The sequence below is a fragment of the Strix aluco genome, chromosome 2 (genome assembly GCF_031877795.1).
Source record: "Strix aluco isolate bStrAlu1 chromosome 2, bStrAlu1.hap1, whole genome shotgun sequence".
Taxonomy (NCBI): domain Eukaryota; kingdom Metazoa; phylum Chordata; class Aves; order Strigiformes; family Strigidae; genus Strix; species Strix aluco.
The window spans coordinates 126160568-126171464 of NC_133932.1; the positions used below are offsets into that span (position 1 = coordinate 126160568).

A 10897-nucleotide genomic window follows, 5' to 3' on the forward strand; every position below is an offset into this window, starting at 1 on the left:
TACAGCTAGTGAGAAGAGCATCACTTGTCTCTAGCAGCAGTCCCTGGCAATGAAGGTACATCTAAATTCCCAAAGAAAGAGGAACAGGGCCCACAAATTTCAGAACCTAAATAAATTTTAATAAACAGCTTTGTTTTTAAGCAGTTCCCTCATGGATCTTAATGAGAAATGGATGACATCAGGATCTTTGAAAACTGCATGCTTTCACTAGAAGACACAGGTACATGAGTTTTAAAATTATGCCAACATCTCCAAACTCTGAGGCATTCTTTGGTTGTAATTTCTACAGTGTGGCTAAAATTTTTTTTGGTTTAAATACATACCAGAAGTGACTGCAGTTAACACCTAGCATAGATTAGGCCTGCTCTATAAACAAGATGTTCCTACAAGTACTCTCTCTAGAGCAAAAGCACCGTGGCAGAAGGCTATACTGGTTAAAAATTTCTTTTACTAGCAACAATGTAATTCATGCTGCTGTTGTAACTAAGATGCCACTATCTCCAGAGCTCACAAGATAGGAAGAAAGAGGTGCTAGTCATGCAGCTAGCTGTATTTTTTAGACTGCTAGCCCCAGAGAACATGGGAAGAAGCTTCATGTAATGGTAAAATATGCTGAGTTCATGTATTCTGCAAGCTCATGGCACTAACAATATTCCTCTTACAAAATGAATGAACTCTGTTTCCTTAGGGTTGGAAGCTTTCACCTTCCGCTACAAAGTTAATACATTTCACTGAAAAAGAGAAGGTGGGCACATCTAGAAGACTATGCTAAAATCCACCAGCTCATAAGGAACTGGTCTGTTCCACAAAAGCCACACTCCACTGACTGTAAAGAAAGAAACATCTGCCCCAGAGCAGCAGCTGAACATTGCAGGCAGATGTTAAAATGCCTGAAATGATACCTAGATCAACCTCTTTTCAGGAGGTGTGTTGGAAGGAGGGCTTTTCCAAACATCTGAACTGGTTAAGGTTGGGTGTTGGATGTTAAGAAAGGCAAGTACCAACACTCACCACTCATCAGTAGGAAACAAGTGATTATTCCACATGTTTACAAAAGGCTTCAGAATATGAAATAAGGTGACTCAACATAGCAGTCCTAAGCAGGTTTCTTCTGCAAAGATTTCAAGTCTGTTGCTGCTTACTAAAGGAGGAGGTGGGTTAGCTCTGCAAAAAGATGCCCAGTGGTCATTACTATAGGACTATATAGGTAATATGATGAAAAAAATTACACTGAACAAAACAGATCTGAAGTCCTGTGAGATGTCTATGAATTATAATATTTTAAAATGAGGTGTTATAGGGAAAGTTTCTTATTATTGACTCTTACTTTTCATTCCTGCATGCCTTGAGTAGAATTGAGGTTGTAAAAGTAAATTGTTTCTGCTCTGTGACACTGGTGTCGGGCTTCCAATGGAGAAATTCTTTTTCACACTCCAAATTCCTTCCAGAGCCACTGTTAATAATTTTTCAAAATAATACTGTTATAACTGATTACTTCAACTTGTTCTAAAATTAATGTACATTTTAAGATGGTCCCTTTGGTCTATATAGTAATTAGAAGTAGTTAAGCAGAACATTGTAATCTTCCTCCATAGTTAATTAAAAGAGATTGACATCTTCAGAGAGCAGTTCATATTGCTAAAGGTATACTACGCTCTCTACTGTCTGTAGAACAGTGTAGGACTGCTAGGCTCCTAACTAAAGCAGGATGCAGCTGATTGATAATGTATAAGAAACAGCAGTAATACCATCGATGCATCCAGCATGATTTATTGGTCATACTGGAATATCAAATGCCCTCATAAAAAGATAGCAGAACAAAAACCCACCAACCCTCTCCCAAAATAAAGCAGCCAAAAAGCCAAAACAAAACCACCACCACCAAAACAAAACAAAAAAGATAATTTATTTTGTGGAAAGGTTACAATTTACTAACCATCTAATTTATTTAAAACAATAAACTTACTAATCATCTGAACTGTGGAAATCAGTAACCATCCAACCTGACAATTGTTTCTCAGAGCCCAGACCACTTAGGAAGCATCTCTAATTCTCCAGATGTTTACAGATGAAAAAGAAACTAGGTACTTGCTGAATAAACTGTACACCAGTATCCATTTGACCTTCTTATACATAGCATTGTAATGCTATGCATATAACATATTATGCTACACATACTATTTATACATTGAGCTTGTTATACATCCTTATTATATATTCCTGTGACAAATATTTTTGCAGTGTTTCTATATTATCTTTAGTATTTTAAGCCTTTGTAACATGCATTTCATTGCGGGACTCCCCAGAAATCATGAGAACATACACGGTAGAATCCATTCATACAATCAAACTGAAATATTCTAGACAATTTTGATCCACTGGCAGATGGATGCAGTGAAATATAGTTGTGTTCAGCTCTTAGTAACATTAGACACATGAACAGCTTGAGCAGACCAATGTTTACATCTGCAATTCAGCTACTTGTCCAGAACCAGTCAATGGGAAAAGAACAGACACTTTTAGAGCATGACACATGCAACGGTAGGTATCTAGGACAAGGTAGAAGAACTGTGTTTTCAAATTGCCTTTTCCCCTCCATTTACATGAGCCTACAGAAGTCACTCATTTGCAGGTGTGTGCTGTAACTGCCTAAGGAGCCTAACCAGAGTAACAGAGCTGCAGGTTCAAATGGTCTTTACATCTGGCGGGATACTGATTACCTCACCTAACATGTACCTTTTTGTCTGTGAATCCAACTGCTTTAAATTCATTATGAGTGAGTTTAGACATGGGTCTCAATCCTACGTAAGAGAAACCAGACTTTTTTCAAATTTTTCCAAATTTGGAAACAAAGACAAAAACGCCCTTATTACATTTGTAGAGGATGTAATAATTAGGAGATATAATGGTGAGCTTCTTTCAACAAAATACAGCTTAATATAACCAAGGAATAGCTTTACTCAGCAGAAGAAAATGTAGGGCTACAGAATATGTATTGTGGAGCAAAAGCATCATGGATTTAGGAGTAACAGTCGACAAACAGTTCAAGGTCCTAGTGCTAATGTTAGCTCTAAAATAAGTAGATGATTTTCTCTCTCTTTTGAGGCTACTGGTGATACAAATACTGAAATGCCATGATCGCATTTGATATTCACATTTTAAAAGAGGAGGCAAAACATTTGGTGAGAGTACATAAAGAGACAAAACCAACTATATGTGTATATACCTTCTCTGGAAGGAAATCCCGGACACTGAAGAACATACTATTATATATCCAAGAAAAGCAAGGAGCTGAATCATACATATCCGAATTATTAATCAGGCTTTTTTTTTTTTAATACACCAACCACTAGAACAAACTACTGAAGGAAGCTGTGGAATAACCAGCTTTACTCAGTGGTCTCTACAGAGAGGTACATAATAAACTACAATGGCTTGGCTGATAAAGGCAATAAGACCTTGTAGTCAACCAGGTAAGATGACCTATCCTTAAACATTACAAACTTCAGAAAATTAATTTTCTACAATTAGAGTAACAGATCTTATGGCTGCAGGAGACAACCAGCATAATGTAAATTTTGTCTTATATGGGTCACATGGCTTCAGGCTCATTCCTGCACCAAGTCTAGCAAATAAGCTTGGACCAGCGCTAACAGTTTAAGTGCAAAATTATTTAACATGTATATTAAAAATGGTGAATTTAAGTGATCTTTGTTAAATTGTTTCATCATTAATTTATCTTTTGTTAAAAAATGTTAATTATTTCTACTCTGATCTTATCTCATTTTTACCTCCAGTTCTCAGAACTTTTAGTAGTTTAGCTAGATTGAACACCTTGTTCCCTCTTAGACTTCCATATTTGCCTACTGTAACCAGGTCTCTCCATAACCTTTAAGCTGCCTAATCAGACTGTTTTTCTAATTGCTTTCACTGTTTTCTGGTCTTTTATTTGCCTTTAACATTCTTACCTCAACTCTTTCTTTTCAACACCAACGTCAGTTTTGAACAGCAGAAGGGAACAAAGTATTCTAATAACTACAGCACTTCTTTCAAAGAAAAAGGTAACAAAACCTCCCTACTGCTTGGCATTCGTTTCTGTTTTATTAAACTGATAGATCATATGGAATTATACATGTTCTCTATGGTCCTGTAATTTCAGACACACACAAAAAAAGGTAATAAAGACTATAGGCAATTATTCTGTTTCTAAATGTTCTCCAGCCTATTACATAAATGTTCTGGGCTGTTTTTTTAAAATAATAATTTTGCCACAGTTCCTCAAAGTAATTTATATTTCATTTGCTCTGACAAACACTTGCCATTTGCTGATAATGAGGATTACCTGCAGCTGGATGTTTAACTTGGCATGCTTCTTTCCGAAAATAAAGCTCTTCTTCAAGTATTTCTTTAACTCTCCTAGATGGCTCAACACAAACAAATTTCTCCCCTGTGAGTAAAATATATTACAAAAGAACCAATTATTTTAAATCCCCTGAATGCTAATGTGCTCTGCCAAATATAACGTAGAATCATAGAATGGTTTGGGTTGGAAGGGACCTTAAAGATCATCTAGTTCCAAATGCCCTGCCATAGGCAGGGACACCTTCCACTAGACCAGGTTGCTCAAAGCCCCGTCCAACCTGGCCTTGAACACTTCCAGGGAGGGGGCAGACACAGCTTCCCTGGGCAACCTGTTCCAGTGTCTCACCACACTCATAGTGAATAATTTCTCCCTTATATCAAATCTAAATCTACCTTCTTTCAGTTTAAAGCCATTGCCCCTCATCCTATCACTCCACGCCCTTGTAAAAAGTCCTCCTCCATCTTTCTTGTAGGCTCCCTTTATGTCATTTCATGCTGCTCTGCTTCTGTCTTTCACACACTTTAAGACAAATCATTTACAAATATACGATATTGTTCAGCCAGGGCCTGCTCCCCAACATGGAGTGATTCCTCACAACAGGACTGTGCACAAATCTAAGAAGGGAGTGCTGGTGGGCTCAGGGTGGTGAGGCGGCTCTCCCATGCAGGAGCCAAGGCCAGCCCTGGGCACTGGAGGAGACATGGCCAGTGCCTCCCCACGGCCAACAACCCAAGGCAGGGTCGCACAGGGAGGAGGTCTCCAAGGAGATGTCCTTGCTGAAGGAGATCTCTAAGGAGTTGAAGAGGGATCAGGGCACCTCATGGCGGCAGGGGAGTCCCTGCCTGACAAAGTGCTACCTGCACCCCTACCGGGTTGGGGGCACGGTGCCAGGGGAGGCAAGGGGCCGCCAAGCAAGGTGGCCGCGGGGGATCAGTGGGGAGCTGCGGGGGGGAAAGGCTCAGCTCCCCCGAGAGGACACGCCTGGGGGTCAGGGCGGGGCAGGGGGAATGGAGGCCGCAAAAAGTGGGGGGCGGTGAGGCGGGCCCCGCCGGGGGACCGCCGCGCTCACAGGGCTGCCCGCCTCCCGCCGTCTCGCCGCGGACATCGCTGCCCGCCTGGTCGGCCGCCACCGCCGGCTGCTCCCTGCTCGCTGCCCTCATGGCCGCCGCCGCGCCCGGGCGGGTAGGAGCCGGGCGGGCCGGTTGCCACAGGAGCGGGGGCGGGCGGAGGCCGCCCGGCCCGCCCTCCGCCATGATGGGGCTGCGCCTCGGCCGGGGCGCGAGTGCCTGAGGGAGGGAGCTCACCTCCTCCCGCAGCCTCGTGCCGAGGGAGGCAGGTCGGGTCCGCCATTTCCAGTCACAGCGCGGGTGGTTTACCCCTTCCACAGGCCAGGGATAACAACGGGGCAACCTCCAAGGCAGGATGTGGCCTGTCACCATCCCTCATGCCTGCTTGGGGCTCAGGGTGGGTGACAGCGCTCGGTATCTAGGGGTTCTGCTCTAGGGGTGAACGGCTCCGCGTTTGCGTCCGTGTTACCACACTCGGCAGCAGGCACACACGTCACTAACGTTTTGTACTCCTGTGGGGTGTCACCACTGGCCTGCCTTATGAGAGGATGCCTTGTCCTCACCTGGGGCAATGGCGGACTGATGGAAAAAAAAGAAGAGTCCAGTTTAACTGGATGGATGATGTAGATCTACTAATACTCAAAAGAACTAGCTTGGTTTTAAAAATGCTTTTAATAAAATGAAGCATCTGGAGACACTGTTCATAGACTGAAGTAGACATGACTCTCCTTGTTTTGCCACTGTTAAAAGTTTTAAGAGGAGCAGCTGGCAATTACAGTAGTCAACAGATAATGCTGCCAGAGGGCACACAGGGAAGCTGTCCTGCTCGCCTTTGCCCCGTGGTAGGTTCCTTGAAATCAAGACTTTGCATACAGTAGTGAGAATTTATAAGATACCGACCAAGTCTAGTTACACAAATGCATGATATAATCCATTTCTGTATTTTTACTTGATGCATTTCAAGGTGTATTCATCTTCCACAGACGTCCTGGAACCAAACTTTCAAAATAATAAGCATTAAAAATCATCTTGTACCATTCATAGCTCAGAGGCAGTTCTCTCTAACAGAAATGCTGATCCTGGCTTCTAGAAGGGTGGGTGACGAAGATGCCCTCTGCAGTCCCTTGATCAGAGCACCAAACGTGGGCCAGCATACTCCAGTCCTGCTGCTGCTACAGATGTGCTTCAGCTCCGTTACTGGTGTCCGGAAGGAGCTTGGGATCACTCAGTAAGGCATCTGCACGGCTCAACAAAGTGTTTTGTTACAGCTCTCATACTGAGTGACAGTACTGCAGGTCTTACATTCAGTTTTCAGTTCAATTTGATTAACACAGAGAAGCAAGTTTCTCCACTCCTGAATTACAGGTGACAAAGCTGAAGCTCAAGATCATGCAGCATGCCATTACCATGGGAAAATCTTTCATGTACTAATTCCCATGCAATAGAGATCATCTGCTGGGTTGACAGCATTGCTGCAGTTCTGTCTTCTAATATTCTAAACCACCATTGATCAAAAAAGATCCAACTGCTCAGAGTAATTGTTTTGATGTGTACTGTACTGGTACTTGAAAACTGTCACTCATTAAATACTTGCATTTAGTAGTGATTTTTGTCTGAAACTTACACTTGAACCAAGGTGGGGGAACAAAAAGAAAAAAAAAAAAAAGATGAGAAGTACACATTACTGGAACTCTCAGATAGCTAAATAATCCAGATGTTGATTCTCCAAAAGAAGTTGAAAGATTGAGAGAAGCAGACTGATATGGCTGATGTGAACGGTAACACAGGTAAATTAAACTCTGAAATCAACTCTAAGTCAGTTTTTCACTTGCTAGCAGAAGGCTGAACTGACAAACAGAACCTGCAACGATGTCTTGTGAAGATTTATAGCATTAACATTTTTCTGCTAAGTTAAACCAAATGGTAGTCAGTGCTAAAACCTGCTAAGAGCCCCTCAGATGAAGGGTCCCAAGTCTTCATTGAAAATCAGTGAGATTATAGGTGGCATGAATGCAGAGAAGCTGCACTCAAGTGCGTGCTAAAGGCCTCAAAAAATCTTAAGAAACCAACCAACCCACCCACCCCCATGACCTTGAGTTTGGTTAAATGACAGCAGTCAAATCTCTCAGAACTTTTGGAAGTCCAAGTCAGATGTGAATGGCTAGGATTTGTAATACAAGCTCTCACATACTAAAAAGGCGCTAAATAAGAAAATAAATGAATGGTCTGGAAATTAAGGAATTTTAAGGAAAAATACCAGTAAAGTTTTTAAACTATGCTTAAATCCTAATATTTGAGTTGGAATGAGGAATTTCCTCCAGGGATTCAGAAGTGGAAGAGAAACACTGTTGAGTGTTTCCTGCACTAAATTACCTGTAGCTACATCAGACACAACAGCATGTTGGCTGTTTATCCTCATACAGTTGAGATTTACTTGTTCTAACTAACACCATACCCATGACATTAAAGTTTTATTTCTCAACTTAATTTACAAGGGAAAAGTAACAGGATCTTCATACAAAGTAATTTCCTTGAAAAGTACCAGGAAAAAAATAAACCGAAACTACTTATCCTTTTAAGAACAGGCAGTTGCATTGATAATTGAGCTTTCAATTAAAAACATTACAACAAAATACTTAGGATTAAATATTTTATTTTATAATAAGCCTTACACCGGGATCACTAAACATTTTGTGTATCACCCAAATAAGTTACATTCATTCTGAGCTTTCATGCAGTTTTAAAAAAGTTAAATTTCTCCAAAAATAGTTTTCAAGTGAGCTGTAATAAACTCTGCATAACCAAGCCAGAATTCTTTCACATCAATATTCCAGTTTTCCCTCCTGCTTTGACAGTACAGACCAACTAAAAAAGCCCCACTAAATCTGCTCTAATCACATGGCGACTTGCTAAAATTACTGAGACTTCCTGAATACTCTGCATAACAGTAGTAACGCTTCAAAAGTGTAAGCGAGACCACTGAGGTGAGTTGCAAGAAGTGACATTTTGCCTGAGGAGAATACTAAAAGAATCTTAAACAAAAACTTTGTTGCAAAGGGACAGACCACCACTGAGGAGCATGCAGGACACAAACAGGAGGCAACAAACCTCACATTCACAAGCTTAACCGCAACTTTTAAGGGGACACAGCATTTATGCAGTCTTCTACTATTTCAAAAAGGTAGTGATATATATCAGTCCTCCGAGCAATGTCAAGGGCCGTTTCATCCAAGTTGTTTTTCAGGTCTGGTTTCACATAGCGATTCATCAGCAAGAGTTCAAGGGTTTCTCTACTGTTTTTGTTTCCTGCTGCAATATGCAATGGTGTCAGCAAACCATTTGTCTGCGCATTGATGTCTGCACCCTGCTGAAGTAAGAACGCGGCCACCTTTGTATTGTTCCACTTGCAGGCGCTGTGCAGAGGCGTCCAGCCGTCCACCGTCTGCGCGTGAACGTCGGCCCCTTGGGCAACCAATTCATGTGCAATGTCCAAGTGCCCGCTGTAGGCAGCTCGATGGAGAGGAGTGTACTGATCTTCATCACGAGCGTTAACTGGAGCCAGCTTTTCGGAAAGGAGCCTCTTCACTGTACTCAGCTATTTAAAGAAAACAGGTAATTTAATATGAAACTCCGCAGACAAGATGTATGGCTTTTACTGTTCTGTAGTTTTATTCTGAATTTCTGTCAGTCTCAAAAGGGCTTAACTGCAACAAGAAATTTTAAAACGAAACCAGTTATTGTTACTGGGGCGGGGGGTTTTGGTGGGGTTTTTGATTGGTTTGGGTGGGGTTTTCTGTTTTGTTTTTAAAGAGATACAACATGAACATGAGTTGCAATGCCTTAGGAGTACCTTTACCTTACACCTTCTCCCCAGTCACTGTGAAGACGTAAGTACCTCCACAGAACTGTAGATGGAGCTGGTGTGTGTAAGAAAGGCAACTAATGAAAATAAACGTATGCAAGGGTGTAATAAACTACATAACAGGAATCTTGGTCATCTCTCCCTCACTTCCAAGAATAAAAAGCTTTTTCTCCATAAAAAGATAGGAAAACAGTCACCCATTATCTGCATATGGAGCTTTTGAGAAAATAAAATTTCAGATTCACCCTCTCCACCCACTCCACAAGTCTTACTTGTCATGAAGAAAGAGCCTGGCATGCTTTCGGTTTGTAGAAGTTTCAGAAGAGTGCTGTTACTTTAACTTTGAACAGTCAAAGCTTTTGTTCTGAAAGCTAATGGATCCAGAGATATTTTAGTGTGTGTGGGCTACAAAGGGAAATGTTTTTACATGCAGTGGCTTGCAAAACTGGATCAAAATAGTTCAGAGAGAAAAAGAAAAGTGTAAGCAAATTTTTGTTTGTGGGTGAAACTGTAGATATCTGCTCAAAGTAACATTCTTGTCAATCATATATGTGAACAGAATAAATGCCTTACCCGATTGTTTTCTGCTGCCCAGAGTAGCAATTTCTCTGGATTTTTTTCCATTTTTTTTTCTTGCATTTCATACCATTCCTCACTTCTTTCTTGTTCATCATCATCATCATCAGACTGTCCTGACCAACAGCTCTGAGTTCCTACAGGAATCAAATGCCTGTGCGTCTCCAGCAGTTCAAGTTGGTTAAAATTCTCTGTAAAGTCTTCGAACTGCTCACTGTCATCATCTTCTTCATCAATCTGTTTGTCTTTATTCATTTTCAGTTAGCATCTGTAAGTAGCAGATATACAACGATATTTATAATAACTTTCACAGTTTTCCTACACTAAAAAAAACATCTGATGGATGATGTGGACATCAGCAACACCACAAACAGCAAAACTCAAGAGCAAGCTCGATGTTCCTTCACTAAATCAGGCTTTCCCGGCTCTGCCAGAATCCCCGGTTAATACCGACGCAATAAAACCACTGTGCTACCCCCATCTAGAAACGGCACCACCTGCAGACACGCAGTGCGAGACTGAGCGGGTGTTCTGTAGAGCGCACTCGAAACACGCGTTTTATAAACAATTGGAGAAACGCCTAGACCTCCAAGCAGTGTTCCTGCCCCGCCCCACGGAGCCAGCCCCGCCCCGCGCTCCTCGCTGCCCTCCCTTTCCCCTCACGCCCCGAGCGAAGGCCGGGCGGGCCCAGCCAACCCAGGCCCGGCAGGGCAGCACCGGCCTCGGTCGCCTCCGCGGGGGCCACGCCACCCCGGGAAGGCCTCATCGCCCAGCAGGAGCCCGCCGCTTCCCCGCCCCGCCTGCAGGCTGCCGGGCTCCTACCCGCGCTCGCCACTCGCCCCACAAGCGAACGCACCTGCTGCCCCCACCGACGGAGCGCTCGGGGGGCGGGGAGGGGCGGGGCCACCCGCCGGGGCGGGGCCACCCGCCGAAGGGCGCCCGCCCGCCCAACCATGGGCTCCTTCCGGCCCGCGCCCGCAGCGGATGGGACGTTGCCGGGACCGGCCCCCGGCTGACCAATCGCCGCGG

General features: G+C 43.0%; 2 protein-coding genes across 4 annotated transcripts; both read right to left on the reverse strand.

Annotated features, from left to right (window-relative positions):
• Nucleotides 1–1313: 1313 nt before the first annotated feature.
• On the reverse strand, nt 1314–5802 carry C2H11orf97 (chromosome 2 C11orf97 homolog). Its single transcript, XM_074816742.1, has 3 exons — nt 5433–5802; nt 4343–4447; nt 1314–1453 (listed from the first exon to the last, which is right to left on the reverse strand). The coding sequence occupies exons 1-3, from the start codon at nt 5800–5802 to the stop codon at nt 1314–1316; spliced, it is 615 nt and encodes a 204-aa protein (XP_074672843.1).
• A 2264-nt stretch (nt 5803–8066) lies between these two features.
• On the reverse strand, nt 8067–10829 carry ANKRD49 (ankyrin repeat domain 49). Of its 3 annotated transcripts, none has more exons than XM_074816248.1 (3): nt 10725–10829; nt 9866–10136; nt 8067–9025 (listed from the first exon to the last, which is right to left on the reverse strand). In XM_074816248.1, exons 2-3 carry the CDS (start codon nt 10121–10123, stop codon nt 8567–8569), a joined length of 717 nt encoding a protein of 238 aa, XP_074672349.1. In that variant the 5' UTR covers nt 10124–10136; nt 10725–10829; the 3' UTR covers nt 8067–8566. The 3 variants fall into 3 exon arrangements, with proteins under 3 accessions (XP_074672349.1, XP_074672351.1, XP_074672350.1); XM_074816250.1 differs by lacking the exon at nt 10725–10829 and adding an exon at nt 10691–10711; XM_074816249.1 differs by lacking the exon at nt 10725–10829 and adding an exon at nt 10366–10479.
• Between the last annotated feature and the right edge of the window lie 68 nt (nt 10830–10897).

What these genes read in the sequence shown, in the direction of transcription:
- C2H11orf97 (XM_074816742.1), bottom strand. Translation starts at nt 5,802, where the DNA reads ATGGTGACAGGCCACATCCTGCCTTGGAGGTTGCCCCGTTGTTATCCC. An exon ending in GGCGGGAGGCGGGCAGCCCT is followed by an intron (nt 4,448 to 5,432) that starts GTGAGCGCGGCG and finishes TTTTACTCACAG; the next exon opens with GGGAGAAATTTGTTTGTGTT. An exon ending in AGTTAAACATCCAGCTGCAG is followed by an intron (nt 1,454 to 4,342) that starts GTAATCCTCATT and finishes AATTATTAACAG; the next exon opens with TGGCTCTGGAAGGAATTTGG.
- ANKRD49 (XM_074816248.1), bottom strand. Translation starts at nt 10,123, where the DNA reads ATGAATAAAGACAAACAGATTGATGAAGAAGATGATGACAGTGAGCAG. An exon ending in GGGCAGCAGAAAACAATCGG is followed by an intron (nt 9,026 to 9,865) that starts GTAAGGCATTTA and finishes TTCTTTAAATAG; the next exon opens with CTGAGTACAGTGAAGAGGCT.